Here is a 26057-nt window from a genome sequence, read left to right on the forward strand (position 1 = left end):
GACAAGGACATCACTCATCACTATATATATATATATATATATATATATATATAATATGAATGAAATACAGTTTCCAGCAGTCAAGTACTCAGGTGAATAAACAATGTAAACTACACAAACAATAACAAATGCGAATACAAATACAAATAGCATCAATATATTTGTTATATTTATATTGTATTATCTCTTTTTATATTGTACTATCTTTTATTTTTTTATATTTATATTGTATTATCTCTTCATATATTGTACTTTTTTATATTCATATTTTATTATCTCTTTATATATTGTACTATCTTTTATATTTTTTATATTTATATTTTATTATCTCTTTATATATTGTCCTATCTTTTCATTATGGGATTATCACAATCTAATTTCGTTGTATACACAATGATAATAAAGATCTTGAATCTTGAATCCTGACAGGTGTACCTGCATCAAGCTGCAAAATTATAGGCAGTGAAACAGCGGATGTCAAGTCATCTTTGCTTTCAAAATAAGAGCTGACTGTCCACTCAAAGCTTAAACAATGTGTTTTATTTTGAAGCTCATCAGCAGAAGTTGTGATTAACATTGATGCGCACTTGATGCGTAAAGGAGAGCTGGAGACTCTCAGTCCGACTCCTCCGTCTCATTCCTCTCTCTCTGGATCTGGAGGACTGAAGGACGACTACTGGCAGAGTTGGATCCGAGCTGAGGAGACTCTCTGCGGGGAGAGGAGAGCTGTCAGAGACCAGAAGAGTCTGATACACTTTATTACTTTATTTATGATCAGCCTTAAAGGTTCATCTCATCTGCAAAGTCCGAGGAGAGGAGGTGTTTGGCTGTGGGACATTTCTTTCCTCTTGTTAACCTGACGTGTCTGCTGGGAGCTTCAAGGGAAACCAGACACACCTGAGGAGCTTTACCTGAGGACAAGCACAGATCATATTTATATATTATATAAATATATAAAGCTGGGTGAAGGACATTAACCATGGAGGTCTGCACTACTTCGAGGAAACTTACTTTGCTGTCGTGCACCTTCCTGTGGGGGCTCTCAGGTCAGTGAAGACTTTATTCTCACACATTTCCTCATTTATTCAGCTGTGCATGTCTGTTTTTTTGCATGCACCAAATAATAACACTTCACATACAGCAGATGTTTTATAGATACTGTAAATATTGCACCTAAAATTGGTCTAATATTGGTCAATATTTTCATCCACCTGCAAAGCAAAGTCTGCCTCCTGAGGATTTTCAACATTTTACTATGCACATATGAAGTGTATTTCTTAGATGGATGGACCTGAAACCATCCTGCCATCATTCACCTAATTAACTATCACCTAACTATAACTGATTAACTAAGGAGTAAGATCAGAGAACAGGTGTGTTTCTGCTGGGGTAATGGTCAGTGAAGAGCTGACTCTCACACATTTCCTCATTTATTCAGGTGTGCATGTCTGGTTTTTTTGCATGCACCAAATAATAACACTTCACATACGGCAGATGTTTTATAGATCATGTAAATATTGCACCTACAATGTGTCAATATGTTCATCCATCTGCCTCCTGAGGATTTTCAACATTTGACTCTGAACATATGAAGTGTATTTCTTCGATGGAACCATCCTGCCATCGTTCACCTAATGAACTGATGAGTAAAATCCGAGCCCAGGTGTGTTTCTGCTGGGTTCATGTGTGCCAGAGAGGATGATGAAGGGCGCTGGATTTAAAAGCTGAAACACCTGTTTGTTTTTTCCACAGGATTTTGAAACAAGTGTGTTACACATGATTATGTCCTCCAGGGAGAAATAATCCCTTTATAGCTGCTGCAACATTGGCTCAGCCGTCACTCTCTCTCTCTCTCTCTAGCAATGTATTAAACTCCTACTTCTACTGTGGAGCTGTACAGTACTGTAAGCAGCCTACTTTATTCCCCCCCCCCCTTTGCCGTCTGTGATTTAGAAATTGGGGCACGGTTCACAGCTGCACGAGTATTTAGCAAATGTGTTTCAAGGAATGAGAAGTTTTAAATGATTAAAGAGGTAAGCAGCGTTATCTAGAGGGGAGCATCATTCTAACTTTACAGGAGAACATTAGTACGGTTAGTCATGATTCTTCATAGTCAGATAGAGGCAGAGCCGTCAAGTCAAATGTAGTTATGCATATAGCAACAAGGTTTTGCTCTAAGTTCATATTCATCTGGTCATTCATTTTCAATCATTTTCACTAGAGATGCACCGATACCGATACCAGTACCGGGTGACGGGTCCGATACTGTGCTCATGTACTCGTACTCGCAAAACGGCTCCGATACAACGGCACCGATACCACTTTACAGCAGCGTGACGTTAACCTCTCGTCACCATCTTTCGTCTCCTATCGCACGCGCTCACGCTCCACCTCCCCGACGGTGCGGGCGAGACGGGCCGGTGGTGCGCCTGACCCCACTGGGCCAGGATCCCACCTCAGCCGGCACGCACCGGTCTGCACTTTCATTGCGCCATGGGGATTTGCTTGCACCCTCTGACTTGCGCATGTGTTAGACTCCTTGGTCTGTGTTTCAAGACGTGTCGGCTGGGTTGCCGACATCGCCACAGACCCCTGGTGCCTTTTACGTGGACTGAGCCCCGATCTGGGGGCGCACTGAGGACAGTCCGCCCCGGTGGTCAGTCGCACCGGGAGCAGGGGGCCCCGTCCCTCCACGGTGGGGAGAGAGGACGCAGCAAGCCCTTTGTCTACGGCCCCGGGAAGCACCATCACCCCGAGCCTTTTTCAAGCTTTCGGGTCTTTTGGCACAGAGAAGTACTCGTATCGGTACTCGTTATCGGAGAGTACCCAAATGTAAGTACTTGTACTCGGTCTGAAACAAAGTGGTATCGGTGCATCCCTACTTTTATCATTCCTCTTGTCTCAACTCAACTCTCAGCATCAACATTTTGTGGCAGTCATGTATGCTTTCATGTTTTAACCTGGATATAGACTTCTCTCACCAAACAGGAGATATCCGTTTAAGTTATGGAGCTCCATCAGCTCCAGGTGAGAGCGTATTAGTTCCATCAGACAGGCCGGTGACTTTCATTTTCAGCCTGTGAGACATGAAAGCGAGCAGGAGTTTCACATTTTGTGTGAATTTTACTCTCAGCTGCCCGAAGCCCGTGTGTGCTTTTCAGCGCTGTTGCCAAAACAATCACATGCGCTGACACAGGCGATCTCAGAGGGAGGGGGTATTACCTGAGAACTTTTGTCACACACACACACACACACACACACACACACACACACACCCTTATGCTGGCATTGTGGTTTCGACACCTTTAAGGCATCTCAAGGAGTCATTGTCTCCTAGTGACTAACCTGGAGTTTTCACAGCAGGCTGTGATTCACTGTCAGTCCCAGTACGTCGGGACAATCCAACCACCAAGCTGACCTTGACCTTGACCTCTAGATTTGACTCACCATCAATCACCCCTGCAGCTGTGTCCTGGAAAACACTGAGCGGTCAAGGTACAGAGAGGAAACGTTCATGAATAGCAGCCTGTGGCGACAGGAAAGCCGAGCGCACCTCGAGTCCCCGATGTAGCTCCGGCTGTGTTGGAGCAGGAAGTGAGCGAACAAACATGATTAGACCTTATTTGGTGTTTCAGTCAAGAATCAGAGCAGCGTTACGTTATCAGACTGTCAACGAACACGTCATTTAAGATCAAGAGCTCCACTGACATTTGACTTTCACCCGAACCGCCAGTCAACCGTTAACTTATTGATGTTGACTACTTACATTTGTCACTTAATTTACGTAACAAACAAACTTATTTTAACCTGAACCGTGATCTTTTCCTAAACCTAAACAAGTAGTTTTGTTTGAATTCACAACATTAACCAAGCGTCAATGCGACAGTGTGTCCGTATGCGACGAGATGGGAATGAGAACAGCGTTAAATGACGCACAAAATGTCCTTAAAAGAGCTGTGGTATTTCTACGCCTTCTCATGAGATCAGCAGCCAAGTCACATAGTTAGTAAGACGGTATGTTTACCGGGACAATAGTAATAATATTGTTAGATGTGACAGTGTGCAGTGGAAAGCTACTTTTGTATTCTTGGCATTAGCACTGTGTTTTAGTTGGTGGTGTATGTGTGTGTGTGTGTGTGTGCGTGTATGAGATGTGAATGCATTTACATGAGCACACATGGTAATGTTGGAGCTAGGCGTGACATCCTTATCAAAGGCCAGCAGTGTATCAGCCATACGCCCTTATCTCTGGACCAACAGTTGTACAATCACTCTTCTATTCTGGACACACCGTCTGGCAAAAGAACATCTTCATTTATTTTCCAGGTGGGTCCCACAATGGACTTCACTTATTTAACAAGGTCAATCCATACGAGCTTCAGAGGCTCCGTTGGGATGCTGTGCTGCCGGCCGCTGCTGATTTTCCGTGGCAGCTCTCGGTGGTTCAGAGAAGTGACTGAGAGGGCTGCAGGCGTTATTTTGAGCTATATATATTATGTTAACACGGGGTCCTGATCCTTCCCCCATTAGAACACAACATGCCTTAAAGCTTGGCATACTGACATACTCTATATATGACAACATTGGTTTGTTTCCTGTTTCACTCCCTATTGTTACCCTGACGACTTCATCCCAGAATACACTCCATGTCCCCGGACACTGCTGAAGGGAGGGCCGTGGAATGCAGTTCGCTCCAACTCAACAACTACGGCCTTATCTCTAATTGCCTATTTCTTAGAATAATACCAAATGGATGTGCGGCAAAGCCCCTTTCCACTTTGAGCCGGGATTACGGCGGTTTGAAGCCTGCGGTCCTCATGTACTGTATGTGTCCCCAGCAACTGGTGCAATTTTGATTTGAGGAAGGAGATTGAGGGATTTATCGGTACATACGTAATGACACAGAAATACAACAGTGCACTTTCTGCTCTTCGGAGAGGCAGTTTGCTGTCCAATCGTCGGTCCGTGCCTCTTGTAATCCCGTGTATTTACACCCACCGACACTCTGTACAAGGCCAGAGGACGACAACCTGAAGGGAGATTAGTGCAGGTTCAACCTCACACTGACGGGAGAGTGAACATCTTGCCACGCTTTTTCCTCTTATCCTGTGAAACCTCCCCCCCGTTTGTCAACATGTTATCAGCCTATTATCATACTCCGTTCTATAGCCACACATCTCCAAGTGTCCAAGTACGTGGCTATTGTATGTATGTGTTACTTTGTAGTTTGTGCGTCTCTTTCGGGGCTCTAGAGTGCGACCAAAAACCTGTCAAGTGTGACTAAACATTTCCATCGGGTCATTCAGCAGGTGTGTGTCTGTGAGTGTATGTGTGAATCTGCACCCTGTAATCCTCCTGGAGTGACATCACAACCATAAAAACATACCGCTGATTCAAAACCAAAAGAACTATTGATTGTTTTTTTGTCAAGATGCCGTTAACACCGGCCCTGAACGACATCATCGGCGGAGCACTGCTCCACCACCTGTCTGTCTCCTCGGTCCGATGCAAGATGCCTTTAATACTGATCAGAAGTGGGGAAGGCAGAAAGTGTGCGTTAATTTCTTCTCTGCTCTAATGAGCACTTGTTCCGTCCACGAGGTGGAACAATAACTGAACAACCTAACAACCAATGATTAAACAAAGTCAAAGTCAAGTGCAAAGATAAAGGTGTTTATTTAAGATTACTAAAGGTTAACAACAAATGTGATGGAGGTCAGGATAAACTGGTTGTGCCAAATAAATGATTCTTTGGAAACAACACATAAACAAAAGGCTGACTAAATGATCTAAAAGAATATACAAGAGGTGGCACCAACCAATAAATCTAGAGTTTATAGACATTAACAAGGTGTACAGGGTACCCCCCCAACTTACCTATGTCCTTTACCTCTTCACCACAAACCTTAACTCTTAATTTCACAATTAAATCAGAGTACTGCACCAGTCGAATGCTTCAGGAGAATGAGTCACAAAGCCTGACATGTTAAAGGGGTATCGGCGAGTCCCTTTAACTCCACGTGCTTCAGAGATTTCTGCTCCTGTGACCCCTGATCATTTCCTCCAGTACACGGTGATGCCCTTCGGTATGTGTGATGCTCCTGCTACCTTCCAGAGACTGTCTGAGGTGTCTCACACTGCGGAGCATATTTAGAAGACATCGTTGTTTACACAGATGATAGGGAGAGCCACAGGGCCACAATAAGGGAAGTTCTCTGCCGCCTTTCAGCTGCATCTTTAACCTCCACTTCGTCTAATCATTGGTTGTTAGGTTGTTCAGTTATTGTTCCATCTATGTGGACGTAACATCGGCAAACAGAGAGAGAGATGCGCTGAGAACAGATCAGCTGTCACACACTCGCTACGCACATATTCCATCACGCCGCTCTTATAGCAGTGTAATACGTAAACATGTGGATGGGAAAGGACCAAACACTTAAAATGTATTATTGAGGTGGTGAAAAATATTGGTTGCACCTCAATTATGTGCTGGTTCACTTAAATTAGATGCACCAGTGCAACCGATGTAAAACGTTAGTGTATCTTTGTGGTCATTTTGTGTCCCGTCCTGGTTGTGTTGCATCCCTTCTTTGGATGTTTGATTGAGTTTCCAATAAGAAATGTTAACTTCAAACAGAAGCTCTCGGATATATGATACCTCAATCTTCTAAAAATACTGCTATTAGTCCTGGGGTCATGTAAACACCTTAATCTAATTATATTACCTTAATTAAAGTTTCACAGGATTAATGCGGCGATTATAAAATGTGGAGCACGGCGGTATTAGCTGCGTATTTTACATGCTGCTCTGACCTCTAAAGATCACGTTCAGGAGAACTGCCCCACATTCACTGAGTTAAGTATAGTTTAAGCAAACATTCATCCAAATGTCGTAAAGAGGCAAAACAATAACAATCCCAGTAGCTCGCTGCCTGGAGATGTGTTCAAGTGTTCAGTAGGAATTTGAGATTTATCCAGTGAGAGCAGCGAGTAGACGATAGCGTGCAGGCGGCAACAGACGGTGAGAACGAAGCAGTGTCTCAGTGACTGCTTGTCCCTTTTCCTGGTCTTTCTCTGACATCCCATCTCCATCCATGGACGCAGAAGGAAGAAGGCCTCCTCTCAGGGGTCATGAGAAAGCCACTGGGCGACTTTCCCAACATCGGGCCCAACGCAGGCCTGGGGACTCTTAAAGGCACAGACACGCATACTCCGTTAACTTCATTTTCCTCTCTTCCTCTTCCCTCTGTCTCTCTTTCTGTCCCTCCCCATCCTCCTCTCTTGAAAAGGAAGAACTCAACACACATGCATACTGGCTGTATGTGAGTGGTTGATGACTGCAAGTTGATAAAACTCTCTGGTGCTTTGGTTACATAAACAGAGTTATTTCCAGCTGATGTTTGCTTGTATCCATTTACGTACAATAATAGTTTCCCTCAACGAGGCTTTATTATGTTTATTATATAAATAAATACCAGACATATAGTATATTTATTGAGACATTATCATGTCATAATAACACTCAATAGGAGACTGCAGTGTCAGCCTCACACCCAACACTTAACTACTGTAGCCAGGCTTTAACAGCACACTGGCTAATGACTATTTACAGCCCAGAGAGCCACAGGAGGCTCATCAGGTGCTTCTTAAGGCCAGTCTGGTTGCTTTGCTGGGTATTCTCCATCTACACAGCTCTAAGTACAGGTGTGAACAAGATGCATGGAGGATGCATTGAGATGGGATCTTTCAGACCACATTCAGAGGTGATATGGGCTGCATGTGGGCACATTCTTTTAGTACGTGAATGTGTCCTGGGCCACATTAAGGACCGCCTACTCTACTGACGTCCTGCTGGGATCCGCTAGGACTCAGCGCTCCTCATGTGAATCGACAGGCAGACGCAATGGAACCGGTCTCTGTGCTCTACTGTATCCTGTCGGTTTTCCATCTCGTTTATAGGCTACATATCTACAGACTATCAGACTAGGCATGCGAAATGCGTGCTGTCACAGATGTGTCGGTGTTTTTGTTCCCATGCTTTGACGGAGCTGACGCCTGCTCTCTCTGAAGCTTTGTACCACGCTGTTGCCTGGCAAAGGCCGCGGTGCTGGGGGCACGGAGGTCATTCATAACCAAATTCAGGAATATGTAGGATATTACTACTGACATTCCTGTAATATTACGTCACAACGCCTGCTGTATCAGCCGTGTGTTTACTACGTGTTTATTTGCATATAGAGCGGGGAAGTGAGATCGGATCACAAGTGGTCACTCATGTGGAGAAGCTTTCTAATGCCAGGTGTGAACAGATGTACTTAAAGCTGTCCACTTGTGATCGGATCACTGAGGACGCATGTTAATACCAGGTCTGAACAGGGCGTTAGACTCACAAGGTGAAAACAACAGCAGCCACTGCTGTCGTGGTAAAGAGAGGGAATATTGGACTAAACAAAAGTCTCATAATTTAGCACAACACACACATTATTACCTTGAGATGAGTCATTTGGAGGCAGAAGACATCCGTTTTACAACAACATGCACATTTGATGACATCATTCATCTCCATTCATTTGGCAGTTTTGACATGACAGACGTAGTTGGATCAGGGTCCGTGTTGTTATCGAAAACCAACCATTTATTTAGTGTATGAGTGATTTGTGTTCCCTCAGGAGAACAGGAAGATAAAGGAATATAAAAACTGTAATTTCAAATTATTTGCCTCTAAAAAAAACGAAGTTGTAACCGTTGAGCGCTGTTATCTAACGGGTTTTGAAAAGGTCTCTGAAGGTCGAGGTTGGTAGTTATTTGTAGTAATTTGACCAACCCACGGCGGGAACACATTTACTAAAACTGAGCCCTGATATTGCTAAAGGCTGCACAGCATTGCCCCCCCCTTCCCCCCTCCCCAGTTAGCCAAGACGAAACCACTGCTGTGAGCGAACGCAGCTTTCTTCCAGTGCCGCTGACAGATGTTGCAAGCAGACGTCAACAACAGCCACATATCCTTCTAAACCTGTCCTTCAAAAAAAAAAAGTTAATAAAGCTTTGGACAGACGGGAATTGAGGGCATGGGCTTAGACAAGATAGGCTGTGTTAAATAATTCTTACTTGGAGGTACTTGCGGTGGGGGGTGGGGTGGGGGTTAGAGCCTGATGCACTTACGACTTCAGGGACATAATCCTGGTTTTCTCCTTCAAGTGTTTGGGCAGCTCATAATCACACGCTGCCAATCACAGATCCATGTGTGAGCTGCTGTATTATTTTATTCCTATTTCCCTTCCTGTAAGGGACCTGTTCCTAAATTAACTCTTCCATCTGATCATTGAGACGTCACAGACTCAATCTTAATCAGTGACGGCTGATAGGACCTGTTCTGACTTAATGAGATACCAGTCAGTCTGATGAACCTCTAGAAATGTAGGGAAGTAAAGTCAGCTAGGAAACATTAGTCAGAATGGAGTGACGCCGGCGCCGACTGTTGCTTTCGCCGGCTAAAATTAGAAGCGAGCTGAATGTTTTGTACGCTGATCTTTGCAGTGAGAAAGAGAGAGGACGCTGTAGAGCCCGGCCGTGATGACGGAGAGCAGCTGCGACAGCAGGCTGAGATGGACGATACACAGCAGAGTACAATAAAGAAAGGATACCGTTAAATCACGGAGGGCTGTTTGTTGCCTCCTAACGTAACTAAAACGCATGGAAAACTCCAGTTGTGCCACTTTCGTCTTTTTATCCAATGTGCGGGGAGGTTGCGCTCCTGCCGTCACTAAGCAACCAAACCCTGCACGCTGCGATGACGATGATGATGATGAAGCTGTGGTGGTTTAGCAGTAGCAGCCTCGCTCACTAATCTCTCAGTCAAAACAAAGATAAAAGGATTTACAGCTCCATCAATCCTTCACAGTAACTTCACCCGCTCCATGTCTGTGTGTCAGTGTGGTTGACCTTTTCTACCGGATGTTGTGATATTGTGACAGCGAGAGCAGTAGTCCAGAGGGACGGATGGTAAAGCTCCGGGTAGTCCTGCACTAAAATCATTATCTTCTGAAATTGAAATTGGTACGGAGAGTCGTGGAATCACTGGTATTTGTATTGAAGTTTGTGGTATCATGACATCCCTACTGGTGGTCATATAGTGTATCAGGCTAATACAGTATGTCTGCATGTATGTGGGGACACACACAGAGACAAGTGGTCCTTTAGTCATAGACACTGACACCTGTGTGCTGCGAAAAAAAAACGGCTTCGACATTAACGAAGGCGTAATTACTGCGGTCCAATGAAAGCCACATGGAGTAATGGTGTATGAGAGGTGACACTGGCAGCAGGCAGCTATGTGGAAAAAGTCATTAAAGACACACTATTAAGCAGAGGCCTTTAGGGCTTCAGAGCTGTGTCGTCAGCGAGGCAGAACCAGTGAAGAAGTGCCGTTGGAAAGACAGTCAAAAAAGAAATCCCTCCCTGGACACTCTGACTCTGCCAGACAGCATTCATCTACAGTTCATCATGTCCAGCACTCTCTAGGAGGTGTGTTTGATGGAGTGTTTGATGGAGTGTTTGATGGAGTGTTGAAACTCTCTTTGGTAACTACATCTCCCAGAATTCCATGGATCAACCCCCAAAGGAATGACAGCGGGCTTGTTACATTTATATAACTTATACACACACACATTATTGTCGTGCACACACGAGCAAGGAGACTTGAGGGAGCGAGTAGAGATGCTCAGTCTGAGAGAAGCAGGACTGTCACACACTATAATGAGTGAGTGAGTTAAGGGCAGTGGTTAAGGGGAGTAACGCTCTGGACACGCTGGGCTCGTGAGCAGCGCCTGACGGCTGCCTCGCCGAACGGCTACGTGTCTCACGCGACGGTTGTTCACACCAGCTGCATTTCTGCTGCTGCCGTCAGCTCTTTCTTTCTACATTGAGTTTGCCTTTCATAATGGCCCTTTCATTTCATTATAAATGTCATAACCTCCGCCAAGGCCAAAGACCTTGGGCCAAGCAGGTTATGTTTTCACCGGCATTAGTTTGTTTGTTTGTCTGTTAGCAGGATTACTCCAAGAGTCTTTAAGGTAAGCTTAGCTAACAGTCTCCTGGCGGGAGTGGTGTCCATATTCTCATCTAACTCTCTGAAGAAAGCCAGGATGCGTATTTCCCAGAACGTTGATCTATTTGCTCAAGGTATAATGTGTAATGTAACGCAGGCCGTCTTCCAATAATGCAACTCCACTGTCACCAGAGAACAGCCATCATTAAACATGGAGCATATCAATTGTAATTTATTTATAAAAAAGACACTCAAAGATTTGGGCATAAATCCCTTAAGCCCGTCTTGTGGCATTCTGTCCCTCCTGCACAAGGTCGTCCATCTGCCCTTGGGACAAAGACTCGTAGTGGAACTGCTCCGGAACGTTCTTTCCATCACCAAATGTCCAGAAGCAGCACGGCACTCATGAAGCACTGGCCTTAAAGGAGAACTTCGAGCTGCTTCCATTAGGCCTGTCACTGACTGTGTTTACATGCACGAAATATTCAGCTTTTTTGCCCTTATTCCACAAACTAAACTAGCCGGAAGTTTGCAGAGATGCATGCCCAAAAGAAAAGCCCATATCTCTGGCTGGAAGGAGAACCATGAGAGAGGGAGGCTGTGTTCGCCACCACCGGGTACGTTCATCAGAGTCTCAGCACGGCTGCATGCAAACAGGAATATTAGTGGGATATATTCATTTTCATTAGCCATGTAAGCAACTTGGTAGGAATATTGTTTTTCTCGGAATATGTAGTGCATAAATAAATAGATAAGATGATTGTACTATTGATCCAGACAATTTAAAAGGACAACTTTGAGGTTAGTTAGTCTGATGCTGGGTTCACGCTGTACGGAGAAGCGCTGCCCGTGTGGAGCTGTTCACACAGGATGATCAATACAGGGTGACCAATCAGACGAGGATGATATATATTGTGTCTCAATCCTTCCAGTCCTACGCCCACCAGCGTGGAAAAGTAGCCGCTCCATCGATCCCGTTATTCACCAGCTTGTGTCTGTGATGTTGCAGAGGACGAGACCTCGTATCATCTCAGCACATCGAGTGTTCCTCCTCTTCCTCCTGCTCCACAACTCATTTCATTAATAACGTTATCGCTGCTTATCGATGGAGAGACAGAATCTGTTGTCCCTCTTCTTCCACTCTTCATCTCCCTGTCTTTCATCGACATCATTACATCTCTCCCTCCCCCCTCCTCTTCCTCCTCGCCCTCTTCTTTTCCTCTTCATCTTGTCGTCCAACCCTCTTCCTCTTCCTCCTCCTCCTCCTCTCCTTCATCCCATCTCTCCTGAGGGCTGCAGCTCCAGCATCTCATCAGCATCAGTGTGTCGGGTCAGCCAGGAGGGTTAGAGCAACCAGCGTGTGTGTGTGTGTGTGTGTTGATTTCAACACGTTGTGTGTGTGTGTATAGTCCCTCATCCACCCCTTCACTTTGTGTCTAATGTGGTTTTCAGTGCATATGTGTGTGTGTGTTTATACTTCATACTTCATTCCTTCAAATCATCTCTCCCTCCATCTCTCCTTCTATCTCTCCTCTCTTTCCTCCCTGGGTGGTGTCTGTAATTATAAGCTCTTATCTATTTTTCTGTCACACACAACTACACTCCGGAGAGAGCTCAGTTTATGTCATTATCTCCGATAATGGCTCAGAGGTGCAGACCCCCCCCTGCCCGTCCACCTCCCTCCCTCCCCCGTCTTCACCCTCCTCCACCACCATACACAATATAATTGCTATTTATTGAAAGTATCTGCCACACCGCTGGCCTCCCCTGTCCTGTCTTCTGGCTAATGCACCCTCTCCCACAGGCAGCCAGCAGAATGGATATGTTTTAATACGCTGCTAATATGCTCCTTTATTCAATATCTGACAACACTGTAATACATAATTAGATTTCTCCGTCTTCATTTTCAGCCCTCAGAGTTCACGTGTGTGTGTGTCGTCATCAGATTAAGTGTCTTTCTATCTATCGATCTCACAAACAGACGGACAGACGACGGTCTTTTCCCTCAACAACGTCATTTCTCTGTGCTTTCCAAAAACCTGTTACAAATCACTGAAAAATAAATAAATCAGTTTTATGTAAGAGATAATGTACAGCGAAGAAACCACAACGGGGATGCTGGATGTCGCAACGACCCGCTAGCTGTACATTGTCCCGCTCATTACACGGCTACTTACTGAAGAAATCAATAATTGGACACAGAAACGGTGTGCCAGAGTCCGACATCAGAGCTGCGCCCATAGCAACGGTCTGTTATTCATAGCAACGGTCTGCTATAATGAAATAACAGACAGCAGAACGCCGTGTTTGACCAATCAGAATCAAATATTCAACAAAGCCGTGTGATTAAAATGTGACAATGCTGTGGTTAAGGTTTACGTCAACGTAATGAACGAAGCACGTCAGCAAAGCAGAAGCTTCAGTGCTCCGTCTGTGTCTACGCAGCGATGGGTTCAGGCGCAGTATTGAGTGTAGGTCACCTGCGTTTTGGCAGCGCACACGATCCCTGCAGTTACATGCGTAAAACAGCAGAATCCGTCCGTCTCTGTGGACGCTGCGAGATGCAGTCAGGAAAGTTTACAGGTGTGTAGTGCATGGATGTGTAAAGAGAACTGGATACAGCGTTGGAGGCGGAGCCTGTCCTTGCAGGGACACTTCCCCTCAGTTGCAGTAAATCCTCTCCCGAGGCGTCCGCTGCTCAGGTCCAGCTGTCCTCACATGCAACCATTGTTAATTGTGAAAGTCACCAAGGATCCCACTGAAAGGCCAGATCAGTTTCCTAACAGTGAATGTCTGACGTAAGCGCTATTTTCTGCCTCTCCAGCCAAGAACAATGGCATATAGTGTCATGTAACTACGAGACAGGAAAGTAGAAAGGAAGTGCTAACGTACTGTGTTGAATGCTCAGTCTAGAAGCCTGAATGTCACTGTTGCCTTTACTGTGTCCCCTACTGACAGATTACTCCTCCTTCATCCATCTCTCTTCTCATGTGTCTGTATGCAGCAGCGCTACTGTACATGGGCTCTGAAGTACAGTACGGCGTAATCTCCCCCTGCACATGTGTTTGAAGAGGTGGAAGTCTCTCGACTGAATGCTAAACAGGATCTATACGGATTAAGTCCGGGTTTGAGGCACTTTAGCTTATTGCTGACTCTGTTTCAGGTCTGGGAATTTGGAAATGCTTGAACCACAAAGCGACAGATTTCTCTCACGTCGCATGCAGAGTGTCGCTGAGCCACTCTGACAAACCTGTTTTTTTTTTTTTAGAAAGCACCAACAGACAGAAAGCCTTTCAGTCGAGTATCATCATCGATGTTTTGAGCGTTCATTAGTGACTGGTCATTACGCTCACTGATTTCCTGACGCCGACCGTCCGTGAGAGCCCATTAACCCCCCGACATTAAGAGTAATTAGGCAAAGTGCTCACTTTGTGCACATATTTTCACGCGGCGGATTGTTTATGTGGATGTATGCGTGGTGTCCTGGAGGCAATTGGCAATCTACATTAGGTAGGAAATGGACCTCATGGCGCTCTATTTCTGTATCCCCAAGGAAGTTGAACTCCTATAGAAAGAAAAGGATATTAAAGGATGAAACATCGGAGGTTGTGTTAATGCTCGGAGGGTTCCTGTCAGACATATATACTGTATGCACATACATGCACACAAAGGCCTTATTAAATGTCTTCATCACACTGTCATATGAAATGAAAATCCTCATTTAGATGCAACATGTTTTCGTCCCTCCTGGAGACCCTTCGCTGCAGTGACTTCATTCTGTCTTACTCTAGTTGTACACCCCCACACCGCTTCCACGATACTCCCCACGATTCCCTCGATGGGAACACTTTAATCACGATGGCAGATCTATATATCCCACCCCCTCCATCCACATGCTCACACACACATTCATTTCAACACTCATCCTCTGGGAGGACGAAAGGCAAGCCTTGTCTGATCCGTAATCGCTCTCTCGAGTGTCCCCCCCCATGCACCTCCTCCGCTATCACGATCATCAGGAAAATAACTGTACAGATTCCGTTTAATAGCGGCGTCGGCATGCACACGGCGCCCACAGAGGAATACTAGTTTCTGTCTCATCTCCCCTCCTGACACTACCTGTCAGCGAGCAAGACATCACACAGCGAGGGCGCAGGAGAAACGATCAGAACTCCCCTTAACCGGCGAAACCTGTCGCTCATCCGTCTTTTACCTCCTCCCCGTGTTAAAAATAGGCCCAAGCTGTCAAGTGCCAACCACAATTTTTCCTGTCTTTCTCTCCCCCCCCTCTCTCTCGCCCTCTTTTACTCACTTTCTTCAGCTATTCATAATTCACTGGCTGCAGCAGATGTCCGTGGTCATTACGAGCCACGTGACAGAATTATAAACCGTTTCTCTCCATGTCATTCACCGCTAATAGGACGCTCGTCAAGGCAGTGTACAAAACAACATGACTTCAAATATGAAGTAACTAAGGCGCCGTTACGAAGGCAGCAGCCTGGCCACATCTCTGACTCAGAATGTCAGTAAAGTGTCGGCTTAAAGCGACGTCTTTTTCTATGTGAGTCATCAAGACAGCATGAGGCGGATAAAAAGGCTGGGTACAAGTCAGAGCTGTGGTCCATAGTGTGATGTCATTTTACACAACCTGTTCTCACTCCCAACTCGTCTAATACCGCTGCTAGGGATGTCACCAGAAATCTAGTAGTCGATGCCAGTACCAGTAACAATACAGGACTTTCACCTAGGAGACGTTCGTGTGTCCTGTGTGAAACCAAAATTAAACTATTGACTTATTTTACTGTAGTTTAATTAACACCTAACCAAGTGTTTTTATTGTATATCTGTGAACCTACGTTGAAAGTTTGTTTTGAAAAGAACTAGAAAAGAAAAGCATGTGACATGCAGAAAAATTGAGACACCATCCACCATCCCCGAGTCCAAAACCGACGCTAGAGGAGGAGTAGAGCGTCATACAACATGACACACAACGTGCACTTATTTTCATCGCCCTTCATTCTAATGTAACGGGTATTTTGCTTTCAACTCTCGTCTCAAATTCATCCCAAAATTTTCATCCTTCCCGATCATATTTGTTCGGCAACGAGACGTCCTAAAGCTCGAGCTCTGGCTACTGCCCGAGCAGAGAGAGACCAGGCTGACTGTGGAATACCAGATCATCCTCCAGAATACAAAGTGAGAAATGAATGTCCGCTGTTTTCAGGAGGACAGATGGTTAGACTGTTGTCCTTCATCAAAGTTTAGAAGAGGAGTCATGTAATCAGTTAGTGGGAGAAGCAACACGCATCATGTGTGATAAGACTGGAGCGGTGTTGGTTCTGGTGTCGCCCTGGTGCACAGATACACACACACACACACACACAAATTCAATGTTTGATTGTTATCACTAATGGCTGACGGGTCATTTCTCTTCCCTTCAGTCTTTGATAAATGGCTTCTGTAAATAGTTGGCAGTGCAAATGTGTGTCTGCACGTCCAGACACATAAGGGTGATTCATTCTAACATGGCTTCTGAAATTAACCCTCCGTGAGTTGAGAGTTTTTAGAGTATGATTTTAAAGTCAATTCTCTGTTTTCTAGTGTGCAACATTATGAAAGAAGTATGCATGTTTAGCTGTTAAAGGAGAGAAGATGAGGACATTGCATGAAATCAGTTTGCAAGAGTTCACAAAAGATTATTGCAAAGTTTTGCTTGCACCCTCTGACTCCGTGTTTCAAGACGGGTCGGGTGGGTTGCAGACATCGCCACAGACCCCTTGCGCCTTTACGTGGGCCGCTGCACGGCGCGGTTGGGGCGCACTGAGGACAGTCCGCCCCGGTTAACAGTTGCTCCGGGCGCAGGGAGCCCCGTCAGGGTCTGGCGAGGTCCGGGAGGGGAGCGCTGTAAAGCTGCGGCCGCGAGCCACCTTCGCCCCGGGCCTTTCCAAGCCGACCTAGAGCCGGTGGCGGCGCACCGCCTCGTATGCGGGACTCCCCAGCCTGCCGTGTGTCGCTCGGCAGGCTGGGGAGTCCCGGTCTGAAAAAAGTAGTATCGGTGCATCCATAGTTTTGGCCATAACTCAAGAATCCATATGCTAGTTATGACAATGTGACATGGATGTAAACTGACACTTGACTGATTGGTGGAGGCATAGAACCATGATGTGGTAGTAGTGTGAATGGGATATGTTGCATTCTATCCGGCGTGGAGAGGACGTTGTGTTGCTCTGGCTCTATCTGTTTGGCGTGGAGAGGAGGTCGTGTTGCTCTGGCTCTATCTGTTTGGCGAGGAGAGGAGGTCGTGTTGCTCTGGCTCTATCTGTTTGGCGTGGAGAGGAGGTTGTGTTGCTCTGGCTCTAGCTGCTTGACATGACATCCTCCGACCAGTCACATATGTTGCTTTTACCTTTTAAATGCTCGCTCCTCTTCATAGTCTCTTTCTTGACTCCATTACAAACTATTTTAATATAAATTTATATTTTGGGGAGACATGACTCACTAGAGTCATTGAAAGTCTAAGCTCCAAAACTTATGTAGAATGTTTCATAAATAAGACTTTGAATTGAGAATCTGCTTCTCCCTATGTGCTCAACAACTTCCATTAAAGTAGGACTTTATAAAAGACCACGTTTGGACCAATATAGATTAAACCTGCTCGACCAAAGAGAGATATTACTTTAAAGGACGGAGAGCTGCTGGGGTTCATCAGGAGTGTCGGACTCCAGTATCTGAAGCCGCTGGTATCTGAAGGTGACCTCATGGTCGAGCTGAACAGAAGCATCCTGGGGGGACGCTGAGACAGAATGAGACGGCGGAGAATCAGTGACGGAGAGGCTGAAAGAGAAGGAGACAAACGACGAAAAAGAAGATAAAGATTTTTTGTTGAGAGTCGAGAGGTGGAGGGGAGGGCATGGAAAGAGAGAGGAAGAAGGGAGGGAGGGAGGGCAGGGGAGAAAGTGGAGGAGAGAGCGAGTACAAACGAAGAGTGCGGCAGATAGAGCCAGATACTGAGCCGGAGATTTGGCTGTTTAATCGAGTCGGCGAGGATTAGAGACGGATTATGTAGGAATTGCGACATAGCAGCAAATTAGCCCGGTAGCTTTAATCTGAGAGGCGGACAAAGCCAAAGTACTCGACCAGACACCAGTGTGTGTGTGTGTGTGTGTGTGTGTGTGTTGTAATGAGGTGACATAGTTTATGATGTCTGTTAAAACCCCACCGTGTCAGAGGATGCAGTGATCCAGCACCGTAGTCACATAACATTACAGCTTCCTGTTTATTTATACTAAACAAAGAATTTATTTATATTAAACAAACAAACTATATTTTCTTGTTTCTTATTGTTTATATTTCATTTTTCCCTCTCAGAAACTCGTACTCTAAAAGAGATTTACGAATGAAGTCGTCCCTTTTTAGACATTTCGGCTCCAGTTTCCACGTTGTTTCTGGATTAGAGCTCCGCTTTCTAATTAATTATTAACATTTCTTTTAACCGTTTTAACCGATAGCTTTAATCGGTTAAAATGCTTAATGTCGGTTAAACGGTTAATTATTAACATCCCTAGTCTGCAGCCCTCTGGATTGTACGACGGCGTATTAGGGCCAATGTAGGTAAAAAAAAAATAATGACTACGGAGCCAGGGGAGGGGAGTTATATGCCGAGAAAAAACTCTTATATCCCTTATGTGTTGGATTTAATGTGTTTATATATCAGTTATTTTGTTGTCTCTAGATCTTTGTCATAGAAGCATTTTGTCCCCTCTATGGGGGAATATCAGACTGCTCTGATCGCTCCAGTGAGTAGATTGACAAACAAACACATCTATAATGATTTTAAATGATAAATATCTTTGAAGATGTGTAATTTATAATGTTTGAACTTAACCTTTGATGTGATAGATTAGTGCTTCATACGTCCAGTGTTTTAGTCTTCTAGAGGAGTGTTCTGCCTCCATGATCGGTCCAGCTGTGTGACCTGATTGACTTCCAATCAAGCAGATCAGGAGCACCTGAGTGGTGACGTGTCTGTGTCCACATATACTGCCTGTTCTGCTTTGTGATGCTGACTTGACGAAGATCTCTGTTAGATCGAAACGTTGCTTTATTAAAAATTGCCGGGAGCTACTGATGCAGTGTGAGGATCCTGTTTTCTGGTTGATCCAACCTTGCAATGTGAAACGATGTGGTTCCTTAACAAGATACCCCACTAGTTTTATCACCAGGTTTTGCACTCCACTATTTTTTAATCTCGTAAATTTACGACTCTGTATCAGTTAGTCTGTCTATTATTCTGGCAAATTTATGAGAAAAAACTCATAAATTTGCCAGAATAATAGGCAGACTAACTGATAATGAACATAATTGTTAGTCTGCAGTCCTCTGGATTGTACGACGGCGTATTAGGGCCAATATAGGTAAAAGAAATAATGACTACGGAGCCAGGGGAGGGGGGTAATATTCCGAGAAAAAACTCAGAATTTCCAAGATTAATGTCATAAATGTATGAGAAGAAAAAGAGAGATTTAAAGAGCAAAATTACACAAATTTGCGAGATTATAAAAAAAAAACTCATAAAAATATTGGAGTGCAAAACGGGGGTAAGGCCAGACGCCGTCTGAATTTCGTGGCTCCTAAAGTCGTGTTATTATGGTATGGATGGACTCTGAGCGAGGCAAAGGTCCTGAAAGATACATACACACGTTTTCTTTTAGTAAAGACTAATAATGTAGAAGTTACAGGAAAATAGAGATGAACAGCTTCTAGCTTTGACTACAAACACCACACTAGTTTTCATCACCAGGTTTTACAATCCACTATTTTTTATCTCTTAAATTTACGATTTTATAATCTGATTTAATCTCAGAGATTGTGTTTTTTTTCTCATAAATTTACGATTTTAATCTTGGAATTTCTGAGTTTCTTCTCTGAATATTACCCCGCTCTCCCATGCTCCATAATTATGATTTTTTTTTTTTACTTACAATTGCCCTAATATGCCGTTGTAGGATTGTAATGCAACAGTGATTCAAAAGTGACTTTTATTTATGTTCACCTACTCCGAAGGCTTCTTAACTTACTGTTACTTGATTTTGGAATGCAAGTAAGTCCAAAAAGAAATGCTTTTTAAGTGCTTTCTGTGGCTGTAAATGCCGAGCAGGGCAGCAGGAAGTAGCAGCGAGTACAGCAGCGAGTATAGTCCCTCAGTCCTGTGAGCCGTCTAGCCCCGATGAAACCCGATCAGAGCAGGTAGGTCAGACAACCCATGAAGGCAGAAACAGTCCAGTGAGTCCTCCATACACAGTGAATTAGCGTTGACAGGCCTCACACGCATGCACGGCTCGCATCAACTCCCACCTGAGTGTGTCTCACAGGAAACACACACACACACACACAGCTCTGTTACACTGTAGTGGTTTAAATTGGCGGCGGCGGAGGAAGAATCGCCTGCCGCTCACATCAGCCTAATTGACTGCACCTCTGTTAATGAGGATGGATGGAAGCAAAACATCTGAGTTATGACTTATTAATGCCTCCAAGATATGTGTAAGTGTGTGTGTGTGTGTGTGGGGGGGGGGGGTTATAGAGGGCAGGATGAAGTTGCTTACATAAGAGCTCATTTCCAGCCAACAGTAGCACCTTGGACTGCGTGCTACAGTCAGTCCAGCCCCCTCCGGAGTGGCGGCCGCCTCGTGTCCATGTGAATCACAGTTCCTTTGCCAGGACACCGGCGTGTTTGCTTCTCGGGCCCGGCGCGCGGCAGGACTCGCTATAACAGGCTGCAGACATCGTCTCGTATTTGCACACACCACGCCACACACACTTCACCATGACCATGCCAGCGCAACTTCTTCACTGCTATAGATAAACGCTTGTGTTTGTTTGCTGCTCTTCTGACCCGTTTTTCATCTTCTCTGGCGAGCCGGGAACTGACAAAAAAACAAAAAAATAAAAACTGTGAAAGCTCCAAAAGCAGACTGAGCAGCTCTTTGTGAGGCTCCTTTGGGCTTTCCTCACATTCACAGCATGTTAGGAAATACTGAGCATGATGTGTGATGTGGTTTAATGAAATGATTTGTGTCTATGTCGAGCCAGAGAAGTGATTCCATCCTCGTGGATCCACTGATGTTGTTCTTGTTCAGCTCACACAGAACAGAAACCTCAGCCCACTTGGCCGGATGGCAACAACTCTTACTAAGCAAAGTAACACCAACTGGATTGATAGTAAAGGTTGCCGACCCCTGATCTAACATAAAGCTCATAGTTTCAGAGTACCGGATCCCGTCTCCTGGCTGCCGTGGCCGAGCCTCTACCTCCCGTCTTCCCTCACTGCTGATTAGTTTGTTTAACAGTGGAACATGACGGGGTGATAAAGGGTAATTCCTGCCCCCCTCGGGACCCGCTGGGCAGATCAAGTGCAAACAACTCACTTCTGAGGCTAGAGCGAGATATCACTATCTCACTATCACCGCTGCCCATCGTATAATTACCACCCCTCCTCCCAGAGGATGATCACCACCACGCCGTCGGACCGCCGTTGTCATTGAGGGGAGAAGTGCAAACTGTAGAGCCCCCGATGGTGGATGTGTTTTTAGGAGAGTGCTTGGTTCAGTGGAAGGAGAGTGTCTTGCATTATGCATGGCGGTTGTTATTTTCATCACATGGTGCTGTCAGGCGTCATTGTCGTTCCTGCGCCGTCAGCACAAATTGCAATGTGTTCACAGATTGCTGTTTTTGGTGTCTTACTTTCACCCTCTCTCCCCCCCTCTTACTCTCTCCAGTTTCCCTCCCTCTTTACTTTATTTCATGGGGGTTAGAAGACCCGGTGGGTTCCATTAACTGGTCCCCGTCCTCCAGAGTGGCGTGGATCCTGGTTTGAGGAGGACTCTTAAGTCGAGCTGCTCGTTGTGACAAAGCTGGCCCCGGCTCTCAGGCCACTCAGGAGCATGAGAGGGAGAAAGTGGCCCTGCTGTGGAGCCCATGCATTATTTCACACAGCAAGTGACAGCCCAGCACACACAGGCACAAACGCCAACAGACGCCGGGGTGTCAGCGAGAGGTGTGTGTGTGTGTGTGTGTGTGTTGATGTGTGCGTGTTCTTCCGGCTTTATGCCACTGCTACTGTGAAAGCTCGCAGCATACAGTATCCTCCACAGCCAAATAACCCAGATAAGAGCCGGACAGGATTTAGTGAAGTTATTAGAAGGACTCATTTGAGGCGGTGTCTGGTAAAAGAGGAGTGTGTTACAGAAAGAGCTGTTGGCTGTTCTCAACACACTCCGACTACATTTAGAAAGCTGAAAACACACGACAAGGTAGTCTATTACCTCTCATCCAATCACTCAGATCGTCCCACCTGCGATGCACTTGGTCTGGTTTCTTTCTGTCGTTTGTTGAGTTGATTATTGATATATTATTTGACCTTGATACTGCATCGGTCTGTGAAGGTCTCACTCATTTGAAATGAGAATACGATGCGTCATGTTGTTGTGGTTGCTCTGGGTTAACGCCGTAACTGAGGACGAAACAGTAACGTTGGAGCCCGGTTAAATAACTAGCTAATAGGGGGCGTCACGATTTCAATTTTAAATCGGAAATCGATCGAAGTTGGCTTCCAATCTCAACCATAGAAATCAAAAGCAGGATTGATGATTATTTATTTTACTCCAAAATACATCTATTCTAATGAAAGGTAACAGCTTTAATCACTCATGGTTTGAACTATAAACCAGCACAAAAATCACAATTACCAACAGCCACCATGTTCTGAACAGAGACGTTACATCACACTAATAACACACTAAAACAAACTCTGACAAACTTAAACTATTCAGTCCAGCTATCGATTTCTGTTTTGTTTCTGTGATGATTATGTTTTCAGGTGTCTAACACAGATACCTGTGAGGGTCACACTGCCACTCAGCAGGCTGGTTGGGTTCATGATCTCTGCTCTGAAGCAGCTGTGGAGCCTGATCGTCCCTGATGAGGATCAGCTGGTTGAAGTCTAGATCTACTCCTGGTTTCTCCTGGAGAGTGTTGTGCTGTTGTTGCTCTATCTGTATAGGGGTGTGAATCCTCAGAAGTACCATGTGAACAAATCTCACCATTTAGGTTCTTCTCTTCTCTGGAGTCTCTCAGACAGGGTTAGGTCTGTGTGGCCTTCGCTGGTTCCTTTGTTTCCTTTATGTTCCAGTCAGCTGCTCGGCAGCGCTGTTTTACTTTAGTCTTTTCAACATATAGTAGGGATGTTAATAATTTACCGTTTAACCGTTAACCAACATTAAGCATTTAACCGATTAACGCTGTCGGTTAAAACGGTTAAAAGAAATATTAATAATATATTTAATGGCCCAATTGGACATAAGGACATGCTAAGACGTGCCTGTGCTCACATCCTCCCTTGGTTTGATATTCACTAAAGCTTGAGCACCATAATTTGTCCCCCCCATTCCATTTATTATGTCTAAAACCTGCTGATAAAGACGCAGGGTAATAGGAAGAGAGAGAGAGAGAGAAGAGAAAAGGGAATATGGAGATAGAGGAAATACAACGGCAGAGACAGGAGAACGATGGGAGTTGTCCATCTCTCTCTAGCGTTGCAGATTAGGCAGGAAAGGCTACATGCTCGTGTGTGTGTGTGTGTGCTCGCTTGGTTTTGTACACGCCTGACTCTATATATGTGTGTGTTACATCCGAGCCTACTTCCTCTTTCCCCTCCTGACATTCCACTTCCCGTCACAGCGGCCTGGCGCTCCCAGATAAGGCCTTCCAGTACATTCCTCCTTCCTGTCGTCGCTCTCCCCTCCATTCCAGCCCGCAGCGATCAATCCTACCGATAATGGTTGGCCACCGACACAAATAAATACATTCTGTCGTCTCCACATCTCAATACAAAAGACTGGTGGTGAGCATCAGCCTCTCTATTGTAGCAGCAGGGGGAAGAAAACAAGCTATCCCGGGGATACGGAGTCTGCTGCTCGTGGTTGAGACATCTGCTGCTCAGCAAGCACAGATCCATATTTCGTCACCTTCTGTGGGTGACGGGTTTATTAAGGTATATTAAGGTGCATGAAGGCTTCGGCACCAGACGTGAGTCAGTCTTCAGTGGAGAAGGGGTTGTTAGTTGAGCCAGTGTGACGGCGGCACCACGCCCATCCGTCCTGCAACTGGATCCCTGCTGTCGTAGGCAGGGGGGGTCTGAAATCATGAGGAGAGTGTACAGGTGCTTGGTAACTGGAGTTGGACCCCATTGTCTATTGTCCTGAGGGATTCTGGGTAGTGGAGCAGGCTGCGGCGCATACAATGGCTCGATTTAGAGAACGGAGGCTGTTAACCTGACTTTCCAAGTCTTTACTGGATCAAACAGCGGCTGCTTCTAAGTAGCTGTTTAACAGAGACGTGAGTGAGAGTTACCGTGTGGGGAAGAAGTAACTTGTGTGATAACCTGAGATGATCAGCAGACTACTGGAATGTCATGAAATACTCGCCTGACATTTAACTTAATTGACATTTTACTTTCCTTTTCCCAGATGGTGTGGATGAGCTTGTAATGGTGCATGAAATGGATGTTATTTGAGCACCGAATGTTGGACTTTGTCAGATTCAGTGGTAATTTCAGACTCTTTTTACGCTGTAAAAAATAATGTGCTAAGTTTGTACCTTTAGGGGTCCAACAGCTCGTCACTGGGGCTGTACCCTCAAAGGTACACCCATTGTACCCCTCAACAAGGGTGCATTTTAGTACCTTATAGTTTGTACCTTATGGGGCCAAATATGTACCTCTTGGGACAAAAATGGACCTTAATGCTCGGGGACTTATATGTACTCTTGGAAATGGTACAAATTTGGCCTTTAAGAGGGTACTGCCCCGGTGACAAGCACTTTGTACCTTATGATGGCAAATTTGTACTCAGTACAACATGAGAAACAGTCAAAAATAATGTTTATTAACCTGAATCATTACATCATTAATCAATGACGTTTGTCAATTTATCAATACAGAATTAAAAAAAAACAGTAAAATAATTTAGTGAATTTGTGAATTCACTGTTCCAGTCAAAAAAAATGAAAATGATTGCATGAGAGTCTACGGAGCAGAGCAGGATGGTTGTCAGACCCTGGTCGGAGCCCGCCGATGCTACGTTATCATTGGTCAGTCTGCGTTCGAGGGGCGGGACTTAGCGAAGGGTCAGTTATGCTCTCTGAACTATCAGGGAGGTTTCCTCCGTGTCAATAGATGGAGACGTTTCTAATAACACAGCTCCACATTTGTTTTTTTCACTCGCAGCAAAATGAACCGCTAATAATGACAGAGATTTCAGAAGTAGGCTGTAGAATATATAGAATATTTGACCTTGATGCTGACCTGTATTGCATGATGTTAATGTAGAGACGGTTGAACAGGAACCTTCTCCAACATGTTCTCATTTAGCGATGGAGAGAAAGTCACTGGTATTCTGCCTCTCGCTGCTCTCTGTTCTCCTGTTCTTCTGTTCTGGTGTTCAGGACACAGCAGCCAGGACGTCTGCTCATGCTGACAAAACGCATCACATCACACCACACTCACATAACCTCATGGGTTACCTGTTGCTCTCAAGGTTCACTTTATGATTTTAAAGCACAGGTTTTTATCTCTGACCTTTTAACCCTTTGTGCCAAAGAATGACCTTGGATGCCTTTTTAGAAAGGCTCAAATCTATATCACCGTTTACATTACTTCATAAGGTCTATACCTCAACAGACATTTGTTCAATGTGTTGTTAGCATGGCTGTAGACTTTCTCTTGTTACCAATTAAACCTGCAACAATATATGAAGCACTGTAATATACAAACATTTAATTTTGACTCCAGTGATCTCATTAAAAGCTCATCTGGTGATGACGGGCTGATGACTGACCTGTTGGTCTTCACTGTGGCAGCAGCGTCTGATATTTCATCAGTGACATGTTTACTGTGCAGTCACTTTTATTTATAGCCGGTAGCTATAGAGGTTTCATTAGTTAGGCTACGTGT

General features: G+C 45.0%; 1 protein-coding gene across 2 annotated transcripts in view; it reads left to right on the forward strand.

Annotated features, from left to right (window-relative positions):
- Positions 1–612: 612 nt before the first annotated feature.
- esama (endothelial cell adhesion molecule a) overlaps positions 613–26057 on the forward strand; it is a 50172-nt gene continuing 24727 nt past the window's right edge. Inside the window, exon 1 of one of the 2 annotated variants that reach the window (XM_037749388.1) lies at positions 613–1046. In XM_037749388.1, the coding sequence (XP_037605316.1) occupies positions 980–1046 (67 nt within the window). In that variant the 5' untranslated portion in view covers positions 613–979. Of the gene's footprint in view, positions 1047–23906; positions 24443–26057 lie in introns of those variants that run through there. The other variant, XM_037749389.1, reaches the window with a different exon arrangement.

This window comes from Sebastes umbrosus, chromosome 17, assembly GCF_015220745.1.
Source record: "Sebastes umbrosus isolate fSebUmb1 chromosome 17, fSebUmb1.pri, whole genome shotgun sequence".
Taxonomy (NCBI): domain Eukaryota; kingdom Metazoa; phylum Chordata; class Actinopteri; order Perciformes; family Sebastidae; genus Sebastes; species Sebastes umbrosus.